General features: G+C 39.4%; 5 protein-coding genes across 9 annotated transcripts; 3 read left to right on the plus strand and 2 right to left on the minus strand.

The window, feature by feature from the left end:
• Positions 1-156: 156 nt before the first annotated feature.
• Positions 157-8285, minus strand: LOC119554115 (calcium channel flower). 2 transcript variants are annotated; one of them, XM_037864883.1, is made up of 5 exons: positions 8146-8285; positions 7825-7945; positions 3900-4107; positions 3729-3836; positions 157-917 (listed from the first exon to the last, which is right to left on the minus strand). In XM_037864883.1, the coding sequence occupies exons 1-5, from the start codon at positions 8146-8148 to the stop codon at positions 773-775; spliced, it is 585 nt and encodes a 194-aa protein (XP_037720811.1). In that variant the 5' UTR covers positions 8149-8285; the 3' UTR covers positions 157-772. The 2 variants fall into 2 exon arrangements, with proteins under 2 accessions (XP_037720811.1, XP_037720812.1); XM_037864884.1 differs by lacking the exon at positions 157-917 and adding an exon at positions 1532-3010.
• Positions 8286-9258: 973 nt separating this feature from the next.
• On the plus strand, positions 9259-11210 carry LOC119555608 (zinc finger protein OZF-like). 2 transcript variants are annotated; one of them, XM_037867107.1, is made up of 3 exons: positions 9259-9341; positions 9401-10616; positions 10693-11210. In XM_037867107.1, exons 2-3 carry the CDS (start codon positions 9405-9407, stop codon positions 10849-10851), a joined length of 1371 nt encoding a protein of 456 aa, XP_037723035.1. In that variant the 5' UTR covers positions 9259-9341; positions 9401-9404; the 3' UTR covers positions 10852-11210. The 2 variants fall into 2 exon arrangements, with proteins under 2 accessions (XP_037723035.1, XP_037723034.1); XM_037867106.1 differs by having other exon boundaries at positions 9401-11210.
• A 461-nt stretch (positions 11211-11671) lies between these two features.
• LOC119555609 (zinc finger and BTB domain-containing protein 24) lies at positions 11672-13367 on the plus strand. Its single transcript, XM_037867108.1, has 2 exons — positions 11672-11887; positions 11948-13367. Exons 1-2 carry the CDS (start codon positions 11762-11764, stop codon positions 13253-13255), a joined length of 1434 nt encoding a protein of 477 aa, XP_037723036.1. The 5' UTR covers positions 11672-11761; the 3' UTR covers positions 13256-13367.
• LOC119555607 (mRNA-decapping enzyme 2) lies at positions 13362-21884 on the minus strand. Of its 2 annotated transcripts, none has more exons than XM_037867105.1 (5): positions 20979-21884; positions 18084-18814; positions 17806-18024; positions 16791-17528; positions 13362-16731 (listed from the first exon to the last, which is right to left on the minus strand). In XM_037867105.1, the coding sequence occupies exons 1-5, from the start codon at positions 21094-21096 to the stop codon at positions 16195-16197; spliced, it is 2343 nt and encodes a 780-aa protein (XP_037723033.1). In that variant the 5' UTR covers positions 21097-21884; the 3' UTR covers positions 13362-16194. The 2 variants fall into 2 exon arrangements, with proteins under 2 accessions (XP_037723033.1, XP_037723032.1); XM_037867104.1 differs by having other exon boundaries at positions 13362-16734.
• Positions 21885-22291: 407 nt separating this feature from the next.
• LOC119555458 (kelch-like protein diablo) lies at positions 22292-26964 on the plus strand. Of its 2 annotated transcripts, XM_037866861.1 has the most exons (7): positions 22292-22487; positions 23536-23641; positions 23942-24660; positions 24910-25601; positions 26045-26234; positions 26302-26489; positions 26614-26964. In XM_037866861.1, the coding sequence occupies exons 2-7, from the start codon at positions 23593-23595 to the stop codon at positions 26636-26638; spliced, it is 1863 nt and encodes a 620-aa protein (XP_037722789.1). In that variant the 5' UTR covers positions 22292-22487; positions 23536-23592; the 3' UTR covers positions 26639-26964. The 2 variants fall into 2 exon arrangements, with proteins under 2 accessions (XP_037722789.1, XP_037722787.1); XM_037866859.1 differs by having other exon boundaries at positions 26302-26964.
• Positions 26965-27183: the final 219 nt, after the last annotated feature.

Genomic DNA, 27183 nt, shown 5'->3' on the forward strand with positions numbered 1-27183 from the left:
TTCTAGTGATGCTGATCAAGAATATATATACTTTAGGGGGTCAGAAACGTCTCCTTAACTGCGCTGCAAACTTCTGACTGAAGGGTATAAAAATGCTCAAGTTGTTGAATCATCCAAAAAGCATGCCCCATATCTCTGATGACGAATACAACGACGCTTTGTATAATTAATTTTATTTAACATAATTTAAAGTATGTATAATTCAATTTTAATATGGTTTACATACAATATTTATAGTTTTATTTGCATTAATTTAAACATTTTAGTATTATGCATTTAAATATATTTAAGGTATATTTAAACTATGACTAAACATAAATTTTACATGGTTTTCTCACCTCGCTAGTGATGTCGTTCAATAATTTATTTGCAATTTCTACTTAGTTGAAACCAAATATTTTGGAATGATGGGACACAGGCAACACAATTGATAGGATATAGAAAACGCAAAACGCATTTAAACCCAATAAACATTTACATACATTTAATACTAAACGTGATTTTTTAACTGAATGATAGGTTTCGTTAAGGGGTTTGTCTGATTGAATAATTTGGATTGCTCTAGAAGGAGATCAGAGCTAATCGGATTTAAAAACACTTGTGATTCCATTGCGTTGGTTATTGAACAATTTGAAATTGCACATGATTATGTAGATTGCCTGCTGATGTTCTCTTGGTTAGGTTTGCCTTCAAATGTTGCGTTTGAGTCTTGTTTTCTCACGGCACACCCAGCTCCCCGAATCTCCGGTATCCCGATCAGCTAGCTCCTGGATCACACATTGCTGTCTGTGCCCACGGCGCCGGTGAAGGAGAAGGGCTGGGCATTGTTCACGATCCCCGCTCGATCGTTGGTCTGGGAGGGCGTGTTTCCACCGAAGGTCTGTTGAGCAGCTGCCCGCATGTCTTCAGAAGACGCTCTGTACGGAAGAATAAAAAGAAAGTATTAGGTATTTGCAGTTTAAGATTGCACAACTAGTATACGAAATTATAGGGTTTACAAGTGCTCAACTAAAAACTGTGATTTTGCCTACATAGGATCGAGGGACGAAAGAACAGCAAGAATGGTCCATACTGATGCACAGACCAATGACAAACCAACAAAAAAAACTAAAGCAGCATTAAATACAGTATGAAATGTACAATTTTTGCAAAAATGCCAGGATCTACGGGAATTAAGCTAATTTATTTCAATTGTAATGTACAAAAATAAAAATACTTCATATGTATTGACTACTCAATATATTCTACATGGAAAAAGTCTACAAAAAATATACAATTCGTTAGGAACTACAATATGAAAAGCTCAAAGTGTATTTGCCTTTGGTGATCTCTTGGACGCAGCAAAGTTATTAACGAGTTGTTAGAGCGTAAATCGTATATTGTTCATTACGCTGTTGGCCGCCGTTGGTTGTACTTGGCTTTAACGGCAGGTTTTTGGACAGTTTTTATGTGGCATGTACAAAGTCATTGATACTTGATTCATGCTCGTTCAATTGCTAACGAAATATTTTACATGATTCCATTTTTAGTGTTGCGTTCATTGATTAACAAATTTTAACAAATTTATTACGATTCATTTTTACTTCAGGTGAGATTCTCGGTTTCTGGCGAAGGCTATATTATAACAAGTTCTCGCGAGTAGTTTTTAAATAATGTCTACTTAAAGTTATAGTAAATAAAAAGACAATAACTTAAGTGTAAATAAAAAGATTTGGAATGCTTCTTGCGATAAGGAAGCCAATAGGCAACAATAAAAATAATTTAAATCGCTTTTTTCTCAGACTTTCAAAGTTTAAACGATTGGAATAAATACTTATAAATAACTTAAGTATACGAAAAATGAAGCACATATTACTAGCAAACAAGAAATCATACGAAACCCGAAAAAGAAAACCTATTAACCAAGTGATTGTCTAAAAAGAAAATTGTCTACAAATACTTCAAATTGAAATGGACACGTTTTTTGTTCACAACATTTAAAAAATAGAACTGGTAATTCCTCAACTTGTTGTATATATATTCTATTTGTATGCTTGATTATGTTCAATTTCAATTTGTGACTATCTTGCGAGCAAATCGATCCTCAAACAACGTTTAACATTTAATTGTATGGTTTACATCGAAGCAAAGCATATAAAGTTAATAATTTCTGAGTTGTACATATTGCTCTAGGTTCTCGACATTCACTTGTCCATATCATCAGTGGCTCTTTAATTAGCTTTAGCTGTGTGTGAGAGTGTGTGGTGTGGAAGCTGTGGTTTACTTATAGGTTTCTCTTGCATTCGGTTAGCTTTCAAATATAGTTTCTCACTAAAAATATATGCTTACTGCAGCTTGACATGTGTATTACGTTATTGTTATCAGTAGTTTCTCTATGCGTATAATATATTTAACTGTAGTTTTTAACAACACCAACCGCTCGACGAAAGACATTAAAAAATTTGAATACGAATACGAATGACATGCAAAAAGGGACGAATGACGGAAATGCATTTGCCCAAAAAACACTTTGATTACTAACACTCTCGGTTTCAACAATAATGAGAATTTCGTTCAATTTCTTTTTGTAATTGGTGGGGTGTTCTGTATTCTATTCTCTGATGCCCTACACTGCTGCTTCGTATTGATTTTGTTTTCCTCCTAGTTACATTTTTCCTTGGAACGAACATTAAAAACTAGGCGCCGTAAAATATTTGTTACTCGATCAATTGTTGCATCATTTGCATTTCTAGTGTTGTGTTTTCTGTGTGGGTGTATCTGAGTATCTGTGTCTTTTATCTTCAACTGATAATGTATCTGTATCTTTATCTGTATCTGAGGGTGTGAGAGTTGTGGTTTTTTTTGGCAGTTACTAATCGCGCGGCTAGGAATTTATGTGGGGCGCCAGACGTCGGGATCTTCCATGAGTGTGATATGCTGATCGCCGCCCATCTGCATCTGACCGCCCGCCTGACTGCCGGCCATCTGTGTGGGCGATGTGGCAGCGGCGGCCATGTCCTCCCGAGAAGCTCTACGTGTTAGTTTATATTTATTAAGCGTTTTCACAGTGGCAAGCACATCGTGGGAATATAGAGAAAACAGTTGGTTTCGATTAGCAAAAATGGGTTAGCATGGCTAACTAAAATCGCTCTTTCCTCCGCTTGCTAAGCAACTAAAATGAACCCCCACTTTATAGTTAGAAATCGCCTTAAAATCCAGAAAATCGCTTTAGAAAGTGGAAAAATTTAATATGATCTTCGGGCACTCTTTTTTTAGGCTACTTTATGTTTAAAGTAAGTTTTGGGCGACTTTGAGCCACAGTTTGATCTTATCACAATATTTTCATTGTGTTTTGATTTACTGCAAGTACTGTGCTTTTTAGTTTTAAGATTAACACCTTTCGAAACATTTGTTAAACTGGTCATTCTCATCTAAAGAATTCGTTACTAGCATTTGGCTGAAGGTCCAACAAGTGACCAATTGAGATATTTTGTTTATAATTGTTCAAATTATTGAAATCGAATTGTGGTAGCACATGGGACATTTAAACGATCGGAAGACTGTTAAGACGGTAGGGTATGTAGCGTCCAACTATTCAATCAATTGTTCTTTAATGCCCAATTTTATCCTTGACGAGCTTTTGATATGTGGTATCATTCGGCTCATATCTGCTTAAAAATGCAGGCTTTGGCTTCGATTTTCGGAATTTTTCTGGGATTTTTTTCAAAGGTTCTAGCGCCCCTACTCACTTCTTGCCTAACGCCATCATTCCGTAGACGACGCCAGTGCCAAAGATCAGGCCACTGCCGAATAAGCTGGCCAGTCCGAAGCACAAGATAATAGGCGGAATAGCCATGCTGAAAATAAAATATAACATTGTTAAGTTATACAAATTTTGGGAAACTCCAGCTGTTACTCACGCAATGTAGAGTCCGGCCCGGAAGTACAAGGGCTTGGAGTCCACCTTATCCGCGATCATGTTCACCTGCTCGAAGCAGACGAAGCAGCAGGGCGCCTCCAGGAGCATCACCACAAATCCTGCCACCATTTGTATGATGCCAGCCACCAGGCAGGTAACGCTGAGAGTGAGAATAGAGAACACATTCCACAGGCCGAAGAGTATGGCAACTGCAAGCGCAAGATGAAAAATTAAGTTTAGGTTACAAAGTCATTTTAAATGATTTACATATTTTGTAAAGCAAATATATCAGAAAGTTTATTTAATTTAAGTGATTCAATTTAAAGTGATCGCCAATTTAAAGGGTGTCACTATGAATCAACAGACCTTTTAATTGGAATTCTGCTATCAAAGAACAGTATAGCCTTACCTACTTTTTACTGATAACAGTTATCGAATTGCAGTAAACAAATAAAATTTTTTGTAAGTCATTTTGTTATTTAAGTAAATTGTTATTTTTATATTTAGTGCCCTAATAAAGCTTAATTTAATTACAAATTCATTCAACTTAAATCAGCTTTTTGCAGCATATTTAACTAAATTTCAAAACTTGCAAATAGCTGACAAAATTAAACAAACATTGAAAGGGATGTTTTGGGGAAAATGTAACCAATATTATACTACGCATTTTCTAAATATTTTTTTTCTTAAAATTCAGTTTTGTTAAAAAGTTTTTGAGGCGTATTTTCTTATCTTCAAACGCTGACCCAGGAGACCGACCAAAAATGTTAATCACATACTCCCTCTGAGCACAATAAACATTTGAAATCGCAATCTAATCGACAAGGCTGACTCATATATGTGTGCCAGTTTTTAACGTTTTTATGCCACCGGATCTCTTTTATTTATAAATTAGCCACAATAGCCAGCCAGAGAAGCGTGACAAAACACACTAAAAACAGTTGGGCAAATTGTAAGTTAACTTTCATAGAAAGAATGTTCTAAGTTCTACTTGATATCGCAGGGGCGTACAAGCAAATTACATTAAAATATTTTATCAGCTGCATTTGGTCTATGATAAAAGCATAAACAAAGAGCAAACAGCACATACGACTTTAATTCTTAGATAAATAAATGGCGGTGCGGGCGTGATAATTGGATAAAAGTGGCTACAGAAAATAATACGGAAGATCACGAGGGAAAGCTAAATTCTTAGGCTCAAAATATTACATTTATAAAAAAAGATTCCTTTTTATGGATCACTTTTAACTTTATGTATTCTGTACCTACAAGTTTTATTTTTATACCCGTTACTCGTAGAGTAAAAGGGTATACTAGATTCGTCGGAAAGTATGTAACAGGCAGAAGGAAGCGTTTCCGACCCCATAAAGTATATATATTCTTGATCAGGATCACTAGCCGAGTCGATCTAGCCATGTCCGTCTGTCCGTCTGTCCGTCTGTCCGTCTGTCTGTCCGGATGAACGCTGAGATCTTGGAAACTATGAGAGCTAGGCTATTGAGATTTGGCGTGCAGATTCCTGAGCTTCTTACGCAGCGCAAGTTTGTTTCAGTAGAGTGCCACGCCCACTTTTACGCCCACAAACCGCCCAAAACTGTGGCTCCTACAGTTTTGATGCTAGAATAAAAATTTTAACTGAAATGTATTGTTCTCATCAATACCTATTGATTGATTAAAAAAAAAGTTTGCCACGCCCACTTTATCGCCCACAAACCGCCCCCAAACTTCAAAAAATCGTAAATATGAACGTGGATATCTCGGAAACTATCAAAGATATAGAATCAGGATTTCAGATTTAGATTCCGTGTCTTTGTACGCAGCGCAATTTTGATACGCGAATATGCCACGCCCACTCTAACGCCCACAAACCGCCCAAGCCTGTGGCGCCCACAATTTTCATGCTAGATACAAAATTTTAACTGAACTGTATCGGTCTCGTCAATACCTATCGATTGACCAAAAAAAAAATTTGCCACGCCCACCCTAACGCCCATAACGCTTAAATCTGTCTACCGCCGGTAGGTGGCGCATTTCAGTCTTGCTTTGCTGCTTGCTTATTTCCATTTCCCTTTGGTCCCTTTAGCTGAGTAACGGGTATCTGATAGTCGAGGCACTCGACTATAGCGTTCTTTCTTGTTTCTTTTGCGAAATGCGATCTGGGTTTTGAGGTTATTGCGGTTCATAAAGCCAGACAAACTGACCCAACTTGTGGAAGAAGTCGTTGTGCTCTACGGACCGGCTAAAAAAATTATTTATTAATCATAGACTTTTGGTTTTATTTTACGCAAACACAACCGGTTCATTGACGAAGCCGCACGAGTGAGTTTTGCTCCCTTAATTGAGGTATTCAGCTATTTATATTGATTTTAAGTGGATGGGGTACATTTGTTGGTCAACAATTGCTGAATAGAAACTTCTCCATTTCCCTAAGTAAGTGAGAAACATCGCCAGGAAATGCAACAACAAAAGAAGCGGTTGTACAGGGAAAGAAAATCGCTAAGGAAAAGGTTAATTTCCTTGGAAAAAGAGCGATTAACCCTCTTTGTAACCATCATATCAGCTGTTATAACTTTTGTCCCCTTATAACTCGTAAGTAAATGAAAAAATATATGAACAGCATTTTAAAAATAAATATTCCAAGGAATTTGCACAAAAACATCTTTGATAATAACACTATGATGAATTTGTTAATTTTGAAAAATATTTAAATGAGTAAGCAACACAAAGCACTATATATATACATATATGTTTTGGGATTTCAAATGAATGAGAAATTCAAAATGTATCTTTATTTTTTACTTATGCCATTTGCTGTACAAAAAGTAACAAGATTTTCAAAATCGATTGCAAATTTAGCATGGTTTTTTGTGAAGTAGCGTATTAAATTCATAATTATTGCAAGCAAAGCTGTATAATATTGAATCCATAAGAAACAAGGAAGCTTTGAAAATATCGAACTTATGGCTGGGGGAATTCGATAAGGAATTCTGAGAAGTTCATTCAACTGCAATCATGAATGCCTTCTATTGGTGATGATGAAATTAATTCCGACAGCTAAGAAAAATAGCCGAGTTTGTTGAGTTCAAGAGATTCTGAGTAATTTTTTGCAATGTTACCATTATGACACGTGGGGCATCTGAAGGGTTAAGGTTAAATGAGTACATATAACAAAGCAAATACGCAATACGAAACAGAGAAAAAGAGGGGGCGGAAAAGAAACGGGGGATGCTGATAAAACAAAAGGCAATGCGAATTTCCAGTGAATGGTCGCAGAGAATTACATTCGATATGGAAAAAACAGAGCGCCAAACTTGACACAGAAAAGCTCTTTCACACACTTGCAATATCCTGTACACAAAGAAAAAATGGAAATGCGCAGGACAGAGGTTTTCTAATTGGTTATATTTTTATGTATTAATAAAAATGCTAAATTAACCATTCCACTTTTACAAAAAATTGTAATAGTACATTTAAGAAAATTTTGGAGTACCCTTGTAGTAAGAAAGGAAATATATTTTTACCGTATTTATTTAAATATTGTTAGCGGTAACCCTATTCGCTAAACTTACAGTTACGATTTACAATAAAAAAAAACTTTTATGTAGGGCCACTCAAAGATTTACTTTCAGTGTACGATTTTCTGTATCCTTTTTGTGTTGTCTTTTACATGTTTCCTTTCTCCGCTCTCACTCTCTCGCTCTTTTCCTTTATCAATGTCAGAGAGCGTGCGTACACACAATGGGACAAACACAAATACACGACTACACCTACGAATAGATAACAGCAACAACAACGGGTGGTACACAAAAATCGATGCAACATATTTTTGGGCCGCCCAATGTCACGGATGTTTCTTTTTCTCGGTCCCCAAGGGGTTAAAACATATCTTAACTTTGCTAACATAATACGTAGGTGTATTAACTCACAGAAAGCGGCCACAATGCCCAGCAGTCGACTTCCATATTTGAGATACCAGGGCTGCTCCGGTCCAATTGGATCTTGTTGGTTCGGCCGTGCCAGCAGGCCCGTTATCTTTTCCGCAAACGACTGATGGAAAGTGGGAAAATCGAAATGCAATTAGGAAAAATCGAAGCACAATTTTGTATTGTGACGCGGCGGCCGCTTTTTTAACACGCACACACTGCCACACGGCACACACACCAGGTAACGCGCGGCACACACACACTGATCACTGCGTCAGCACTTTATCACCTATATCGCTCCTCCATCGATCAGGAGTTACCTACCATGGCTATTTGTTGGGCTAGTTAACAAGACTTAAGCTAATTCGAACCAATATTATGTGCACTTTTCACGTCACACGAAACGAAAAAAATCCTGAGTTCTGCTGCACACGAACTAGTAATGAACTAGAGCTGCACGAACCGCACTAGTTCACGATTCTGATTTTCGATTGGGCATATCGATAGTCGGTGGCCATCGGTATTTGGAAGTCGTTCACTAGTTCCACTTCATTCAGTGTCGTTACTTCAAACATATTAATTATTAAATTATTTAAAAATTTAAAGCTATGTAAATGTGTACTATTAAAGCTATTGCACGCAGGCTTTATTAAAACATATGTTGTGACAAAATAAAGTTACAGGAAAATAATAACAGCAATTCAAAAACAATATTAATACGTATATATATATTTATTTAATCAATTTATGAAAAATGACTTACAGTCGTCACAACTCACTGCAGCCAAAAATGGGACTGCGCACGGAAAGCGACTTGTAGTGTGCAACAGATACTAGAATGTTATTAAAAAGAAGCTACTTAATATTTTTACATCAAACCAAAAACATTTTTAAGAAAAAATATTTCTTCTCGTATCGCTGCACTTGAAAGTTGGGCTGGTAGTTAAATAAATCACATATATTTTTGTCGCGTGCTAAAGCCTTTGGCTAATTTCTATATCTTCAAAACGAACAATGTTCCAAAGTCAGTCCTAGCACCAATTATAGTGCTAATCAAAAGCTTTAGCTTAAGCCCCATGCCGAAAAAAAACTCTTGGAACATGTCTTTTTTTCATCTTTAAAGTATGCGTTTGTCGCGTGCGACAGTAGAGCGACTGAAAAGTCAGAACAACTACTACATCTTGTACTGTAATGGCAAAATAAAATATTTTAACTTATTAAATTCCTTACAATAAGTTTTAAAGAAATTTTACTTCCTAGAAACGCCTCTCAATGCAAAATATTTTGATGAATTTTGTATCTATTAAAAACTTAAAACGAAAATATTTGAGGTACTCTGTTTTCGTATGTATGTGTTCTTTGTTTAAGAAAAAGTGTGAAAAGTGTATTACCATCGACGGTGTCCTTAACAAAAACACGATATATTCACATCACTAAAAAATGTTTTGAGGAAATGTAAACAATTCCAAACGTTTAAGTTGAGAATTTTTAAATCTGGTTATATACACCCAAATACAAACGTAAGAAAATACTCATTTAATATTTTCAAAAAATTTATCTTATTGTTATTAAATTTCAGAGTTATGGAGGCGTCATTATGCAGGGTTTGCCTGGAAAATAGCGCCGAAATGGTCAACATATTTGAGGAGACGCTTGCATTTGGAGTTTCCATTGCAAATATGATATCAGAGTGCACCGGCTTGAAAGTTGAGAGAAGCGAGCTAGGTTCCCCAACGATTTGCCCTTCCTGTCTAAAAGATGCGCGAAAGGCATTCGAGATAAAGAAAGTTTACGAGCGGAGCACCCTGCTCTACTCCCAGTCAAAAAAGAGTAAGGATCCCCTGGAAGCTAACCTAACGAAAAGCGGAGGAGGATCTCTACTGGCTGTCTCTCCTGTTAGGGAGGAAGTGGCAGAAGATATGCATGCAGTGGAGGAACCATGTGTATCCCAATGCCAAGTAAAGAACGAACCACTTGAAGAGGGCGTGTTTGAAGAAGAGAAGGGTCCGATTTTAGAATGCGACTTTAAGGTTGATGAAGGGGAAGGGAGTTTGCAGGTTGACGGTATTGGGAATAACAAGGCTAACTTGAAGCGAGAATATAAGTGCCGATATTGCCCCAGAACTTTTGCTTTTAAGTCAGTTGTAAAGCGTCACCTACGAGTGCATTCAGTTAATGGAAAACGCCAGTGTCCTTACTGTCTGAAGTACTTTGTTCGGGTCTCAAGTCTTAACACACACTTGCTTCTCCACACAGATCGTCCAGTTTTCAAATGTTCCCAATGTCCAAAAAGTTATTTTAAGAAGGCACGTCTTGATCACCATTTGCAAGTACACGCAAGATCGTTCAACTGCTCTCACTGTACAAAGAAGTTTGCGAAGGACTCGACTCTTCAAAAGCACTTAAAAGTTCACTCGGGAGGTCGGTTTCTTAATTGTACCCAATGCCCAAAGGCTTATAGCCAAAGTAAATCGCTTCGGGATCATCTAAAAAAGCACTTAACCCACTCCTTAAAGACTTGTTTAAAACGGGGTGCTAACAAGATATACCTGAGAAGTACCGCACCAGAGAGACCGCTTGTGTGTACTCAGTGCTCAAAAGCCTTTAGAAATAAATATTATTTCAAGGCACACCTGCAACTACATAAAGGAGAAAGTCCGTTTAAGTGTTCCCATTGCTCGAAGAATTTTGTAACACTTTCGAGCTTGCAGATTCACTTGCGAACACACACCGGCGAAAAACCGTTCAAGTGTTCCCACTGCCCAAAGGGTTTTACCCAGGCATCGGCTCTTAAGGTACACATACGAACCCACACGGGTGAAAAGCCGTTTAAATGCAATCACTGCTCAAAGACTTTTGCATGTCTTTCAGGTCTTAACGCCCACATGCGAACGGTCACAGGCGAAAAACCATTCAAGTGTTCCCACTGCTCAAAGGGTTTTAGCCAGGCAGCGAATCTTAAGATACACATACGAATCCATACGGGTGAAAAGCCGTTCAAATGTACCCATTGCTCAAAGGCTTTTGTAGCTCAGTCAAATCTTATTCAACACAATCGAACACATAAAAAGAGTCTTACCCAGACCACAGAAGTTAAGAAACACAATTGGAGTCACGAAGGAGAATGATGCATTTAAATTTTAAAATCGTGCTGTGATTTATATGATTTGTGTTGAAGATTAAAGAACAATCTTCTGCGAATTAACTGTGGCTATTGTTTTTGAAGTAAAAAAACCTCTAGATCTAACACCTTTTGGTTTTTATTAAATATTGCTTGCAAAGTCGTTCACTTACAGGCTACCATTTAGCTTATAAGCTGTAGCTAAGTTAAAAATTACCTGTAAATTTTACATTATAACAATATAAATAATAATAATACTGCCTCTGAAGAGTGGTTGCTAACTTTTTCTCTTTTGTGTCAATGTATTAAATTATATCGTTATACCTTCAAGCTGTATTTTTGAGGATGCTTTTGATCATACGACTGGTAATATTAATAGTGAGAATAACGACTAACTTGACGAAAACTGTTATTAGGCTACTGGACCCATAAAGTATATATATTCTTGATCAGGATCACTAGCCGAGTCTATATAGCCATGTCCGCCTGTCCGTATGAACGCTGAAACCCATAAGTGGCTATAAACTAAAGGTCAAATACTCCTCAGCAACTTTATTAAATGGTAAGACTTACAAGATTTCACGTAAGTTTCTATACTTTCTTATAAGGTTTTTTGAATTTTTCATGAAAATCAAACAAATCGATAAGTCAATTTGATTATCGATGTTAATACCAGCTCTACAAACTATCGATATAATTAAAGAGTCCCCGATTTCTCGCATTTCATAGACTTATCGAAAGTATCGATTGGCCGACATCGAGGAAATCATTGAAATGAAAAATTGAATTTCTTCATAAATTTCATAAAATTGGAACAAAATGTCAAATAAGGAAGTTTGCAAATTATGCAAGAATAACCAGGCGATAGAGGAAGATCTTGAAAAGGCCAAGTTCAAATCGGTTAACAAACTGCTGCAAAGACTCTTCGAGTGCTACAAAATTGATGTGAGTCCGAAAAACGCTTCTATAGTTATGTATACATATGTATACTTACATACTCTTTAGATCGGCATTCTGGGAGAGGATTCGTGCCTATGTGAGCCCTGTTTGGATGAGGTTTCGCGTATGAGCGAATCCCTTGAGAAATGGAGCAAGGGCCAGGAAGATATCCGGGATAAAGCCCTCGAAATAGACGACTCCAAGGCGTTTCAAGTGAAGTTTGAAGTTCCGTCATCCGATGATGAGGAGCAATACCCCGGATATTATGAGGAGCAATCCCCCGGATATTGTGAGGAGCAATCCCCCGGATATTATGAGGAGCAATTCCCCGGGAAAGATGAAGCACAATCATCCGGGGAAGATGGTGAGGAGCAATCACCAGGGAAAGATGGGGAGACATCAACTGAAGAATACGATATGGAGGGAACAGAAGAGGAAGATGATGATCTATCTGACCAAAACGACGATATGAAACTGGCAGAGGAGGACCCTTTCCAACCATCGGCCGAGGATTTCTTCAGCGTGGGCTTGGCCCGCGATGGCTTGGCGATAACCAAGTTCTTCAAGGACAGGACCAAAACCACCCGGATGGTGTGCACTTGTTGCGACCAGGTGCTCGAAATCCTGGCCCACATTCGGATGCACAGTGGAAGGGCCCGACCGAATCCGACCTACTATTGCCGTGTATGTGGCTCGGATTTTCACACTCCGGGCGAGCTACAGACGCACACCATGGCGATGGGGCATACCATTAGCAAATGCGGTGGAAGAGATCTGGAATTCTTGTGCCTCAAATGCCACCAGATGTTCTCACGATACTTCGACGTTATCCGCCACGAGAACAGCGCCCACAGTGCTTCACATCCCATATGTGTGAAGTGCAACGTGTCCTTCAAGTGCTGGGAAGCCTACGAGAAGCACATGAATGAACATAGTACCGAATCTGACGAAGGAAAGATCTTCCAGTGCCGCTATCAGAACTGCAATCAAAGGTTCCGAGTGTGGGCCCGTTTTGCGACGCACATGAACTGGCACAGTGGTCGGGGTCACCTTTGTCCGCATGCCGGTTGCAATGCGGAAATACTGCCCGGGAATTTCATGGTCCACATGCGCACGCACTTACAGCCATGGCGACTCGATCGGATGGGCCAGTTTATGGCCTTGGATCCTTCGAAGCGGGTGGAACCGGATGTTCGAAAGGTGCCGTACGACAAACGAAAGTTTGAGGCCCGGCAGGGTCGCTATCTCCGTCCGCTTAAGCTCATCCAGCCGCATCCCTCTTGCGGAGGACAGTTCATCAGCCTGCCCAAGAAAATATCCCTGCAACAGGGCAAATACATAAGTGTTGGCAAGGCAAAAGACCAAAGAAAATAGCAATACGGACGTGTGATGATACGTAATTTGATTAGTTTCCAATAAAATAATCAGTATCAACCCAGAAGTTGAAGTTCACCCAAGTGAATAATTAAAAAATGAGTTCTTAAAACTTGGTACATCAATTTATTGCCGGAATTTTGGGGGAAAAATGTTGGAAATATATATTGCCACAAATTAGTTATTTTATAATCTTTTTACGTTACAATTGTTCTTGATTGGAGAGTTAACTTCGTTTTTCGTATTTGGTTGTTTTGGCATTAAATTCTACATTGTTTTTTTTTTTGATATCGTATGATTTTGAAGGAGGTGCGTGCACAAGAATAGAATTACTCAACCAATTAACTTGAATTATTCAAGTGTGATCAAATTTTGTGTTGGATCCAATTTCTTTTCAGGAAATCTATTCTGGTGTACTCACTACCTCAGTTTTTGTTTTGGACGTGTTTGCAGATTCCTTTTTGGTTTATTTTCGGATACAATGGTTAAAATGCATAGCAAATTTAGCTTGGAACGAGTATTCGGATCACTCGAACCGTCGGGCGGTGATGACTTTCAGGTGTTGGCAAGATTTCAGTAAATCAAGTCCTCGCACATCCAACGTTCACTTAAATTAACTTAATGTTGTCGGTTGTTGTTCCAGGAGCCCTTCACTAAAGTTAATTAACGCTATGTCTATGGTTTTTAACAAAGATGAATGTAAACTATAATATTGTTTTCGGGTTGGATTTGGATCAAGTGTCAAACAGGATTGCAGTTCCTCAAATGTAATCGGTTTGATTGGACTCTGTTTTATAATTAAAATGTTTGACTTTGCTTTTGTGTTTGATTATTTTTGTACAACAAAATTTCACAATATTTAATTCTTGGTTTCCTTGTTGCTTTCATGCTGCTTTAACAATGCTGTTCTTGCTTGTAATTTGATATTCATTGCTTGCTGAATAAGTTTGATGTTCGTTTGTTGCTTGGCCCAGACAAATGCCCAAAGGAATTAGGTTTAAGGTTTATTTTAAGAATGAAACGAAGATGCTAACGAATCAAAATTGATCAAAATTATAGTCAATTCCCTTGGGCATTTGTCTATGGCGGCTGGAAACGGATTTTGCAGTGTTTCCAAAAAATAAAATGTTAAACTATAGGTTTTTTTGATAAAAATGAAATATAATCCGAATCCAAACTAAAAGAGAAATGTTTAAAACAAATTTGCAGCTCGTTGTGTAAACATATAAAATAAAAATTAATATGGCTTTTCAAAAAGCTTTAAAAGTCAATGGTAAAAGATTTAAAGCAAATGCAAATTTTTCTGTTTTTGGTGGTTAAGATTAAAGAACTAGTATCGAATTGTACACAAAAGACCGAGTTACAGGGAACTTCTTTTGATTTTCAGTGCTGTAAACTAATAGACTCTGGGATTACGACCTTGGAGACATTGCTGATCATTGCTTAGTCTAAAGATAAACGCTAATAGGCAACTGTTTCACACATTGGAGACTATGCTTGATGGAGAAGTTAGATAACATGTTGCGGCATGCTTACGAATTATAGGAAACTCGGTCTGGTGGAAACCCTAACGACCTCTATGCGTAGTTATCAAAAGACTTAACACTTCTTAAAAGGCTTCTCCTCCTCTTTCTTACGCACTAATGGCTCACAAAAATATACTCTTCTGGTTTTCGTTAAATTACAAATCGCTCATATACTTTTACCTTTCTTCGTGTATATCATACAAATTTATCATGATTGAAGACGTTGTAAGCATTCAATTTTAAACTAATTTAAATTCGTTAAATGTTTTGTTTTCTCATATTTAGCTTCGCATTCCCAAGTTGTCAAAAATATTTTGACGAAACATTTTACTGCTGAGATATGCCTGATATTGCCCCCGATTGTGGGAAAGTGGGTCTCAATTTTGAACAGTTTGTGTGCGGGGCATTCCTTTTGATTGATTAAAATGGTGATGTGGTTCGCTTATAAAAGTTTTTGTAGTTGCCAGCCGTTTGTTAAGATCACAATTGTGCTAAGAAATACTATATCACAATTTAATTATTTACATTGTTATTATTTGTATTCTTTCTTACACATCTCTCTCGTCTATCATTCGTAGGTGGGGGCGGGCAGTAAGTAATACGGCCCAGAAACTTTATTTGTTTATCATTTTATTCTCGCCCCGCAGAATCGTTTCGTCGCCCTTGTAGAAAGTCAACCCTGGACTTTGAAATCTTAGCTCAACGATCTGTACTCGGGGCGGGTTAAAGCTACGCTTTAGTTAAGTTAGATTTAGTTTGTTGGTTTTCTCTAAAAATACGTTCAAACGGCGAGCACTCGGCTCGAAGTAGGCTTGGTTCACTTGGCTCACAATAAACACTTTTTAGCTTATACAGGAAGGATTCTAACATAATTATACTCAATCTGTTCGTTCTCACTTGGGTCTTAAAGTCGAACAGCGATTGTAGTGTTTTTACAAAATATTACTTTACATGTGCTGAGCGGAAGACTCTCGTTATTTTTCTTTTTCTTGTGGTTTTTGGTATGAAAATCATGTTCATTTTCGTATTAAAAATTTCTTATACAATTGATCGCATTCAATTTTTGAGTTTGAGTGTGCTGCTTGCAGTTCCCTAACGTAGAATGTGTGTGTGGAAAAGTTTAACCTCCAGTTTAGAGATCGGGAAACTTTACGTTCATACATAGTCTCCAAAGCCTAGGACTAGACATGATTAGTTGTCTATAGTGTTGGTAGTTGTAGTGTTAGTTTTATAACAAATGAACTTGTTAAATGCAGTTGGCATGCTTTCATTTTCTAGCAAGTCTCCAAAGATTCTGTTCTGTCAGCCCCACAAAGCCTGCTAAACTATTCGGTGTCCCCGGTAACCTGGTCTTTTGCTGGGAAATGCATTAATTCAGAATTTTGAAAGGAAGATATTGACTCGAAGAGAAGTTTAGCAAAACACATTTGCTATGAAGTTCTTGGTGAAGGAGAAATTCGTCCACGAATTGAAATTTGGCGTAAAGTCAACGCCCAACTGCTGCTGTTGCTGCTGCAGTTGCAACTGCTGCGGTTGTTGTGATTGGGCTCGCTTCAAAATCCTCAAATTTGTGCCCGAGGCCATGCGCTGCAGCTTGTGCATGTCCTGGGCATCCGGAGCAGATGGTGTGGCACCTGCGGCACCACCTGCTCCAAAGTTAAGCGACACAGAAGCTGGTCGTGGTCGTGGTTGCTGCTGCTGCTGTGCTGGCTGCTCGTTCTTTGGTGTCTTTTGAGCTGCGGCCGCTGCCGATAGCATAGCTATTAAATCCATGCCCGTTGTGGGTTGCTGTTGTCCCAAGATCTTCACTGGCTGCTGTGGATTGTACTGCTTATCACTCTGGGACTTGGTGCGCAATCGCTGTTGCTGTTGCTGCTGTTGCTTTTGCGCCTTAGCTGCCTTAAGTTGTTGCTGCTTCTCCTTGCGTATTAAATCAAAGGAGCTGACAATCTGCTGAAGAATAAGGGTTTTACAATTCACTTGTATACCAAACACTGCCCCGAACTTACCTTCTCATTGCTTGCCGATTGCTGTGCATCGTTCTGACTTTGGCTGTGGAACAGTTGACGCTTGGAGGATATTGTGCCGCCTCCGACGGCTCCATTTGACGTCACTGCTGTTGCTGTTGATAGTGGCGTTGTTTGATTGCTGCCCGCAGCCGCGTTTTGTTTATTGCGTTTCCCATTGCTATTGCAAATGTTCATGGAGTTGATAGCAGCGGTGGCGGAGGCGGGAGCTGCCAGTCCCGCACCCGGTGCAGCTGCCACCTTGCCACTGAGATTATTTAACTTGACACCATCCAAATCCCCCATTGACTTGTGTCTCTGACGTCGTGATTCATTTCGCACACCGGCGACGTCCTTCTTGCAACTCCCGTTCATGTTGGTGGGCGAGGTCGCTTTTGGCGATTGCTGGCCGGAGCATTTGCGGCGACGCGGTTCAATTCCAGCCTTCCGCTCGTTCACCCACTTCTTCAGGCGCTTCACGAACGGCATGATCATGAAGAAGGAATTGGAGTTCTTGCCCAGCTTGGCCTTCGATATGGCATCGTTCTTGTTCACCGGCAGCGCATCAATGCGGAACCAGTCGCAGCACTTGATCTCATTTCGGGTGCGGGGCACGAACTGCGTGTCCATCGGTATATTTCGCACCACGTACAGCCGCGTGTACTGGTAGTTAATGAAAGCCTCGATGTAGTCGTTGGCATCGATGATGTCCGTAATGTCGAACCCGGTTTCCTCATAAACCTGAAAGGGTAAGGATTTAAATCAATTAAACAAAAATCCATAGCTTATCTAAACTACTTTCGAATCAGATTGTCATATTTCTGAATTTAAATATAAACTAAATATCTCAATTCTAAAAACAAAATTTATGACTGTGGTTGAGAGTGGAATACGGAGTATTTAGAAGATGACATTTTCGTTTGGTTCATATTATTAACAATGGACTTTAAAATAAAATAATAACAAAATAACGATAACAAGTTTGGTAATTTTTAATCCTTGTCCTTTCCCGACTTGCCTCTCTCGTGGCGCAATGAGCTGGATCCTCATTCTCGTTGATCTTGCCCTTAGGAAATCCCCATGAGTTGCGTGCAAAGTAGGACTGCACTAGCAAGCAATGGTTGTGATCCTCGGACACCAAAATAGCTCCATACGTGGGCACCGACAGCTTGTAGTTCTTCCACTGGTCGAGGATTTGATCCACGGTGTCAAAGTGTTTGTTCAGAAAGGGAATGTGCTGATAGAAAACCAATGTGTTTCAGTTACATTTCGAGAAAAACACCCAATATTACTCACTTGGAACAACTGCATGGCAAACTGCTTGATGCCCACCGTTGGCAGCTTTCGCTGGACGCTCTTTGGGGTTTCGCCATCCTCGCCAGTTTCGGGGGCACAAAAAAAATCCAAATAGAACCAGTGGGCCAGCTCGATTTGGAAACACATTCGAATTAGATTATTTAGCTCCATGTCCGGTACATTGATTATAAACCGACTGGCCAGATCATCAAGTATATCGGACGGAATTTTCGATTTCTCTGGCAATTTAATGCTGGACGCCTTCGTGGTGTTTGCTCTTGGTGTTGTGGTGGCTAATGTGGCAGATGCGGCTGCAGCGTCTTCCGAGGATGAGCTGCCGTAGGAGGAGTTCGTTGATGTCGATGAGTGGGTCGATGATATGGATGAGTTGAGGCGTTGCTTCTGTGCGCTGCATTGCTGCTGCTGCTGATGATGTTGCTGTTGCTGTTGTGCATATTGGTGTTGCTGCTGCTGCTGGGACTGCTTCTTCCTCTCGATGGCAATGGGCGCTGTGGGCGTGGGGGTGAAAACTGCTCCAGTTTTTAGCAATTGGCTTAATACATCGGATTCGCTCTTAATATCGAGGTATCGTCGTTGTGGTTTTTGTTGCTCGCTTAGCTTGATATCGCTGCTGTGGCTGCGGTTGTTGTTGTTGCTGTGCTGGTTATTGTTGTTGTTGATATTTAGCACTTTTTGTAACGTCAGCGAAGCGAGCAGCGCCAGATTGTTGACTTGAAATAGAAAAAAACAAACACTTGGAGATAAGCACACGACACCAAGGAATTGATAGTAAAGTAATAAAAACACCCAGAGTTAATGGAACTACAAAAACACCTCACAGGTATCTGTTTCTCGTCCGATTTTCTGAAAGCACTTTTTTATGTGACCCTCGGTGGTGTCAAAGCACTCCTGACTTCAGTTTTGTATTTTCAGCTGATTACAAAACATTTTTATTTTTAGCAGAGGTAAAAAATGGAGTCTACACATTCATTTATTTAGCATTACGTACGTTATGTGTACGAGCTCTAACTAATAATAAAACTCAAAGTTTTCATAAATCTTTCATTAATCCAACCAAAAGTGAATTTAAATGTTATCCAGATAGGTTGTAAAATTTATGTTTACTGATTGTTATTATAAATTCATTATTTTTAATGTCTTTGAAGGTACTCTTTCGGAATGATATTAAAAGGAATTTGAATGTTTTGAAATCCAAATCTATAAATAACTTATAGTTTACAGAGTTTAGTCAAACTAATGTTTATATCCAAAGCAAATTACCATTTTATTACATTTTTGAAAATCTTCTGGGTTTGCCTTTAAAGGTTAACTACTTGATTTAAAAAGCACAACTGTAAGGGCCTTAAAATAACCTTTTGTCTACGGGTTGCCAAGCTGTCTAGGAATTTGAGGCAAATGCTATTTTGCTATGGAGCACCTTGAGGAACTGCTGAGTAATCGCAATCGCTGGCCAATGATCTATCTGCGCTGCCAATTGCGCAACAACAAACAGCGAGGGAAAAGGCAAAACTACTACTATTACTATGCTATTGTTGTCGTACTCCGTTCGCTTGGCCTCTAAAAAACAATTGAAAAAACACTCGGCGCAGTTCAGCGACCTCCGTTGAAAAGTGTTGCAACATGCACATGCACACTAGCTGGTGTGGGTGGCTATTTGTGCAATGTGTACTGGGTACCACAGTCCGACTTCTATAAATGCGAAATATTCGACTTTACAGATATGAAATTAGCAATTATCTTTTTAATTTCACATAACATGGGAGAATTTAAATTAGAAAACGAGTTAAGGAATTATATTAAGCTGATGCACACGTTTAAAAAATTGAATATATATTGCAACTCTTTATTACTGGATTCACAAATATAACTTTTCGTTAAAAAGATCGAAGTTATGGTGTCTGAATGCTATAAATTAATATTTTCTTAAATGCTTATCTAATTTTTTTGACCAATAAAGTAAAATAACTTGGTAAATACAATTTGACTACTCATTAAGAACATTAAGATATGGGGTTTATTGGAACATTTATTTATAGAATATGTTTAGGAAGTCAACCAAGCTATAACATTCATAAGTTACAAACAGATTCAAATATAAATGTGAAATTAGTTTATACAGACCGAAGCTTATAAGGTATACATCTTCAGTTCTTTGATAAGGGCAAGTTAAAAATTTAGGACTATTTCAGTTGGTGTAAGTTTTAAAGAAGAGAGATATGTATGTACAATGTACATCTTTATATATATTCGACGGCCTCGACTATCAGTCACTCAGCTAAGCAGCAAAGCGACAGTATTGCACTCTCCGAAACAGCGCCACCTACCGTCGATTCCTCGATTTGCTTATATCTTTTTAATGGATGTTCCGATTTAAAACATTTTTGGCAATGTTTGGCATTTTTGTATATGTGGATATTGATAATGAAAACAATATTGTATTTACACTTTTCCAATCGTTTGTAGACGTGGCATCCTGCTAGAATAAACTTACGCTGCGCAATAAGCTCAAGAATCTACTCAAGTACATGCAAAATCCCAACTTTCTAATTTTTATAGTTTACGATATCTCAGCTTTCCTACGAACGGACCTGGCTAGACCGACCCGGCTAGTGATCCTAATTAAGAATTTATATAGTTTATAGGGTCGGAAAAGCTTCCTTCTACCTGTTACATACTTTCCGACGAATCTAATATACCCTTTTACTCTACAAGTAACGGGTACGAAAATTGGGGTAGGTACAGAACCGTGAACGCAGTTTTCATAAGAAAAAACTTTTCACTCGTGGAGTATCCACTGTGTCCTGCGATTACTGTAAGTGTGTATGGTTTATTGTGGACCCTTATGGGGCGATTATCATCTAAAGCCCCGCTTACCGTTATCATTCTCCTTGCTGCTGCTGCTGCGCGTGACGTTGGTAGAGGCAGAGACAGCGACGGCGGCAGAGGCTGTGACGGCAGCGACGGCGTTATTGATCAGTGGTGCAATTTCCATAATATTTCGATATCTGCGCCGTTTGCTTATGTAATACACTTTATTGGATTGATTTTGTGTTTGTCCTTTCGCAAAATATTTTTGTTTGTTTGTTAATTCACGTTCGCGTCTCTCTTTCTCTCTCTCCCTCCCTCTCTCTTTTATATGCGAGCGTGTGGGTGTCCGACTGCGTGTATGTGTGTGTAAGCGTTTTGTCACGTATTTTTACAACGGCGTTGTTTTTGTAGTAAATATGGCTGCCAAGTTTCGAAAATTTTTGCAATCGTCCGCTTTTGTCGCACGAATTTGAATTTCCAATGAAATTGCTGTACTTGTACTCTATTTAATTTTAATACATCGATTGCATTTGCATTACATTCTAACGCTTTCGCTATTGTTCTCTCGATTTTCGTTCTCTTTGTGATTTCCTCAACATTTTCTGCACTTGCATTTGTATTTGCTGTTGTTGCTATTGCTGTGACGTCGTTTTTATTGTTGCTCTTATTATTGGTGTTGTTGTTCCACTCCATCCACAAAATAATTGAGTGCGCTCCACTTCGGTGCGAGGGAGACGGAAAACTCTTCGCACGCACACAGTCTCACGTTTTTGCGTTTTCTCTTCTCGCCCTATTCACGTACTTTCCACTTTATAATCTCGAGTTAATCGCTGCTAGGAATATGATCGCGATCTGATTTTTATCTATTTACACGTTGCACTTAAATTTAGTTACTATTTTGCACTTTTTTACGGGCTTTTCAACTTCTCGAAAATTGCCTTCCCTCGTCTCGTCGCGTCGTGTATTGAAATTAGAGGTGGGTTGACCACTCACGATGCAACTTATATATCGATGTTTTCACGGCTCTATTAAAAATAGTGTGACCAAAAACGGGATATATCAATTGAGCTCTTCAAAATATTTTTATAAAAAACTAGTTTATTTGAGGTCAGCCGAGCTGCTACTGTAAGCAAACTCTTTCAAAATTATCTTTGTTGGCTTCAGACTAAGCCGTTATTAAGTTATAATAAATTTATATTATCGAGAGCAACGGACGAGTGTTTCTAACAATTTTTTTACAAATCAAAATGTTTATTAATGTATAACAGGTTAAATTTTTTGTTATTTCAATATTTTTAGCACTTAGTAATCGATATATAAGTATTGGCACATTTATTTTATTGAGAAACATCGATATACATTTATTTTGTTATGTTCACATCTCTAGTATCAATCGTGTGTTTCGACTTTTCCAGGCCAAAAAGAAAAACGATTTTCCCTGCTGAAAAGTGCATTTCGCGCCAGGAATCTTCGATGTGGTCGCTTTAAGCCAGCAGCAAGATTGCATTTTCGAAATTTTCCGCCTGCAGCTGGCCCTGGACGTGCTTTGTATCCGTGGAGAACAGAGACGCAAAGGTTGGGACACCAACATATAAATCGACATCTAAACCAACATCGGTCTCGCGTGCATGTGTGTGTGCTTTAAGGTGGACCAGGCTGACATCCAAATTAAAGGAATATCAGTGGATTGCTATTTGGCCTTAAAACTAAAATCAGTATACGATAAAAGACATTTTAATTTGATATACATTTTTGGTAAAAGAAATCGGAAAATTTTTTTATGGACTTGACGGTTTTTAGATCAAAATGATCAAATGTTCCATTTCTCGAACTAAAAATAACAGTGCAGGTGGTTTATTGTATTTATTTATCGTTTTTAATTCATAAATACTTCAAATTGTAAAATTTAAATTTTTGGTTAAAGACCAATTGCTAAAATATATTAGTTTCCGTTTCCTATGTTCAATATATGTATGTATTTTTTAATTGATGTTTGCTAAATATGCCCAAACAAGCCGAAGGTCCACCTTTGTGTCCATGGATTTAAGAGCACGAATGCGTGTGCGCTTTACTTGGCATGTGTGCGTGTGGGCGGTGCAAAAGTTGGTGGAGGAAAATGAAAATAAATCAAAATCACCTCCTCCAGTGTTAAAGATATGAATTTTATTAAAACCAAAAGTCTTCTATGACTTAAACTCTTACATCGGTACATATTAATAAGGTTTATCCTCATAGTAAAGTTTCAGTGAGCCCACGGTACAAAAGTCGCTTGAGAATAGATACAACAAATCAGAAATATCTCATGCTTAAATTAATTAAATGAACTACAGTTCATATCTAAAAATGATTGGGCTTATCACCGAAAAATTAACTGTTTCAGATTAAAGTTTTGATCATTTCTCCTTAAGGTAAAACAAAATTAATGCACTATGTGTTAAAATGTACAACTTAATTCAGATATATGTTATTGTATCACAGCCCAAAATGTGATACCCCTTTTATAGACCACAATGCTTTATCGATTTAATTCATTGATTATATTCACCATTCAGTAATAATGGATTTCGACGTTAATTAACAATGTATTATTTTATTGATGCCCCAACTCCCCTTTAACCCACAGATAGACGCCGTGTGGGGTTGGGTTGCTTCCGGCCCGCTGCGCTTAGCAGCGAACAGAATGGGCGACCTGCCGGGCTCGGGCTCCACCGCTCAACCACGGGATGCTGGTAAGGACGGTTTAAATAATTAAGTAATAAGAGTCTTCGCTCAAAAATGTCATACCTTATTGATTTATGTATGTGTAGCTTTAAAATTCAACTGTCATTCTGACAGAGGCAAGCCATGAAAAGGCATAACTGTCTTTTTGCATGATGCAATTACTTTCGGACGCCTTTTTCTTTTTTGCTTATTGGCTTCATCCAATTTCTAAAGCTCAAAACTTACCTTCATATTTTACACTTTTGGATTTCATTACTTGATTTGCCTTTTTCTAACTCGAATCTGTCTTCAATTTTTTTCTTAAACAGCTGTCACCGGAACAGGTGGTAATTCCACGGCTGGTGGCGGCTCCTCCGTTGGATCGACGGCAGTGGACCGACCTCCGTCGCCCGCCCGCCTCTCTCACACTTCCGAGAAACATCCAAAGGTCACGCTCACGGAACTCAATATGCTGCGGCGCCATCGAGAGCTCTGCGATGTGGTTTTGAACGTGGGCGGACGGAAGATCTTCGCCCACCGGGTCATCCTGTCCGCCTGCAGCTCCTACTTCTGTGCCATGTTCACTGGCGAACTGGAGGAATCGCGCCAGACGGAGGTCACTATACGCGACATAGACGAGAACGCCATGGAGCTGCTTATTGATTTTTGCTACACCGCCCACATCATCGTCGAGGAGTCCAATGTCCAAACGCTCCTTCCCGCCGCCTGTCTGCTGCAACTGGTTGAGATTCAAGACATCTGCTGCGAGTTCCTCAAGCGACAATTGGACCCCACCAACTGCCTGGGCATCCGCGCCTTCGCCGACACACACTCCTGCCGGGAACTGTTGCGGATCGCCGACAAGTTCACGCAGCACAACTTCCAGGAGGTGATGGAGAGCGAGGAGTTCCTGCTGCTGCCCGTCGGCCAGTTGGTGGACATCATCTGCAGCGACGAGCTGAACGTGCGCTCGGAGGAGCAGGTCTTCAATGCGGTCATGTCCTGGCTCAAGTACAATGTCGCCGAGCGGCGACAGCACCTGGCGCAGGTGAGCTATATTCTTTAAAACAAAGTAGAGTATCTAACTCTTAAAACTATAAAGTCATTTAAAGACAATAAGTCCGCAAAAAAAATAAGTTCAAAAGATTGGTTAAACAGCTAGTCACAAAATGGAATCGTAATTAAAAGAAATTAAGTTATTATAATAATATTATTAATATAATATAATAATAATTAAGTTATATACGTTTCGGGATATATTTACATACAAAACTAAAACATTACCGCTTTCTTTCAGGTACTACAACATGTCCGTCTGCCTCTACTCTCCCCAAAGTTCCTGGTGGGCACGGTGGGCTCTGATCTCCTGGTCCGCAGCGACGAGGCCTGCCGGGATCTGGTGGACGAGGCCAAGAACTATCTGCTGCTTCCGCAGGAGCGACCGCTGATGCAGGGTCCGCGCACCAGACCTCGCAAACCGACCCGACGAGGTGAAGTGCTGTTCGCCGTGGGCGGCTGGTGCTCCGGCGACGCCATAGCCTCCGTGGAGCGCTTCGATCCGCAGACAAATGACTGGAAAATGGTCGCTCCTATGAGCAAGCGGCGCTGCGGAGTCGGCGTGGCCGTGTTGAATGATCTGCTGTATGCAGTGGGCGGTCACGACGGCCAGAGCTATCTAAACAGCATCGAGCGGTATGATCCGCAAACCAATCAGTGGTCCTGCGATGTAGCGCCTACCACTTCCTGCCGCACCAGCGTGGGCGTGGCCGTGCTCGACGGCTTTCTGTATGCGGTGGGTGGACAGGATGGCGTTCAGTGCTTGAATCATGTGGAGCGGTACGACCCCAAGGAGAACAAATGGTCAAAGGTGGCCCCGATGACCACACGACGGCTGGGTGTGGCGGTAGCTGTCCTTGGAGGATACCTATATGCAATTGGTGGCTCCGATGGACAATGTCCGTTGAACACTGTTGAGCGATACGATCCCAGGTAAATAAAACATCAAGATTTTTTCGATAAATTCAAAGTATATTTATACAAAAAGTTTCTAAGAATAATGCGATTCCCTAAATGGTTTTAAAGGCAAACAAATTTTACGTTTTCTTAAAAGGTCTAACTATTATAATAACTAAAACAATTCATTTAAAAAAAATTCGATTTTTTAAAGTTCCTTAAGAACTACTTTATTTATTTTGAAAACCCTTATGACTATCCAACAATTTAATTTGGTAAACTTGTTTTCATTTGCTTTAAAAATATCCCTAAATTAAAGTATATATATTCGAGCAGAGGGACCAGGTGGTTTAAAAATAAATGCTCCAAATATAGTTCTCGTTGCCCCGGTTTCTTTTTTAGAGCGACAACAGAGTGGTTGATTGCACTTAAACTCACTCCCAGAATTGATTTAAAGCGCATTGATTTAATTATTATAGACACAACAAATGGGTGGCCGTCAGTCCAATGTCCACGCGACGCAAGCACCTGGGCTGCGCTGTCTTCAACAACTACATTTACGCCGTCGGCGGACGGGACGATTGCATGGAGCTCTCGTCCGCCGAGCGCTACAATCCACTGACCAACACCTGGAGCCCCATCGTGGCCATGACCTCTCGTCGCAGTGGGGTGAGTTTGTTTTATCCACCTCTCCACACCGAATGATATTCAAATCAATGAAATCGTGTCGTTGTAGGTTGGCCTGGCCGTCGTGAATGGACAGCTGTATGCGGTGGGCGGTTTTGATGGGTCCGCCTATTTGAAAACCATCGAGGTCTACGACCCAGAGACGAACCAATGGCGTTTGTGCGGCTGCATGAACTACCGCCGACTGGGCGGCGGCGTGGGCGTGATGCGGGCCCCCCAGACTGAGAACTATATGTGGTGCGAAAACAGTTTTAAGCAACAAAATCCCTGAAACTATTCCAACTCCTAGACCTTCCATTGCTGATGAAATACCATTGTCTTGTCTCTTTCTCCCCCCGAACACATGCTATTTCGAGTACAGGATTCGCAAGGATTCTGTTGTCTGATGGGAGCAGCAGCCGACGACGTTGCCCTCGCAAACGTTGCCGCCGCCGCATTTCTACTAACAATATCCGCAATCGAAGCCAAATCTAATCAACTAAATCCCTTTCACCCCATTGTCTAGCATTATAATCGCATTGTATTAATTGTTAATTGTTTATTTGGTAGAGCCTGAAGCGCGTGTTTGTTAGACTTTCCCAGAATAGTATTAGCGTTAGCATAACCCCTTCGCTCCCGTACACCTGCAATCTCACTCACCCCCATCTTTTCGTAATTATACATGATTCTACTCTTAAGATATATATATTTTATAAAGAACTTAATATCTAAATGTTGCTGGTGTTATTTCATGGAAATAGCTAGCTCGTAACCATGCCTTCTTTCGAAAAAAAACAGAATCAAATATTAAATTAGAAACGAATTCGATTAGTTGTAAATCTTTAATCGATGAGCTCGAAAGTCAAGTAACAAATTGGTATTAACATAATTTAGCTTTAAGAAGTAAATACGAGAAAGTTAGTCCGAAATTAGACATCACAATGGTGCAATA

The sequence above is a fragment of the Drosophila subpulchrella genome, chromosome 3L (assembly GCF_014743375.2).
Source record: "Drosophila subpulchrella strain 33 F10 #4 breed RU33 chromosome 3L, RU_Dsub_v1.1 Primary Assembly, whole genome shotgun sequence".
NCBI classification, from domain to species: Eukaryota; Metazoa; Arthropoda; class Insecta; order Diptera; family Drosophilidae; genus Drosophila; species Drosophila subpulchrella.

What these genes read in the sequence shown, in the direction of transcription:
- LOC119554115 (XM_037864883.1), bottom strand. An exon ending in CGGGCCGGACTCTACATTGC is followed by an intron (nt 3,837 to 3,899) that starts GTGAGTAACAGC and finishes TTTTATTTTCAG; the next exon opens with CATGGCTATTCCGCCTATTA. An exon ending in ATGATGGCGTTAGGCAAGAA is followed by an intron (nt 918 to 3,728) that starts GTGAGTAGGGGC and finishes TCTTCCGTACAG; the next exon opens with AGCGTCTTCTGAAGACATGC.
- LOC119555608 (XM_037867106.1), top strand. Translation starts at nt 9,405, where the DNA reads ATGGAGGCGTCATTATGCAGGGTTTGCCTGGAAAATAGCGCCGAAATG.
- LOC119555609 (XM_037867108.1), top strand. Translation starts at nt 11,762, where the DNA reads ATGTCAAATAAGGAAGTTTGCAAATTATGCAAGAATAACCAGGCGATA. An exon ending in TCGAGTGCTACAAAATTGAT is followed by an intron (nt 11,888 to 11,947) that starts GTGAGTCCGAAA and finishes CATACTCTTTAG; the next exon opens with ATCGGCATTCTGGGAGAGGA.
- LOC119555607 (XM_037867104.1), bottom strand. Translation starts at nt 21,096, where the DNA reads ATGGAAATTGCACCACTGATCAATAACGCCGTCGCTGCCGTCACAGCC. An exon ending in TTGCCATGCAGTTGTTCCAA is followed by an intron (nt 18,025 to 18,083) that starts GTGAGTAATATT and finishes GTTTTCTATCAG; the next exon opens with CACATTCCCTTTCTGAACAA. An exon ending in AATCGGCAAGCAATGAGAAG is followed by an intron (nt 16,735 to 16,790) that starts GTAAGTTCGGGG and finishes CTTATTCTTCAG; the next exon opens with CAGATTGTCAGCTCCTTTGA.
- LOC119555458 (XM_037866859.1), top strand. Translation starts at nt 23,593, where the DNA reads ATGGGCGACCTGCCGGGCTCGGGCTCCACCGCTCAACCACGGGATGCT. An exon ending in CGCTCAACCACGGGATGCTG is followed by an intron (nt 23,642 to 23,941) that starts GTAAGGACGGTT and finishes TTTCTTAAACAG; the next exon opens with CTGTCACCGGAACAGGTGGT. An exon ending in GGCGACAGCACCTGGCGCAG is followed by an intron (nt 24,661 to 24,909) that starts GTGAGCTATATT and finishes GCTTTCTTTCAG; the next exon opens with GTACTACAACATGTCCGTCT.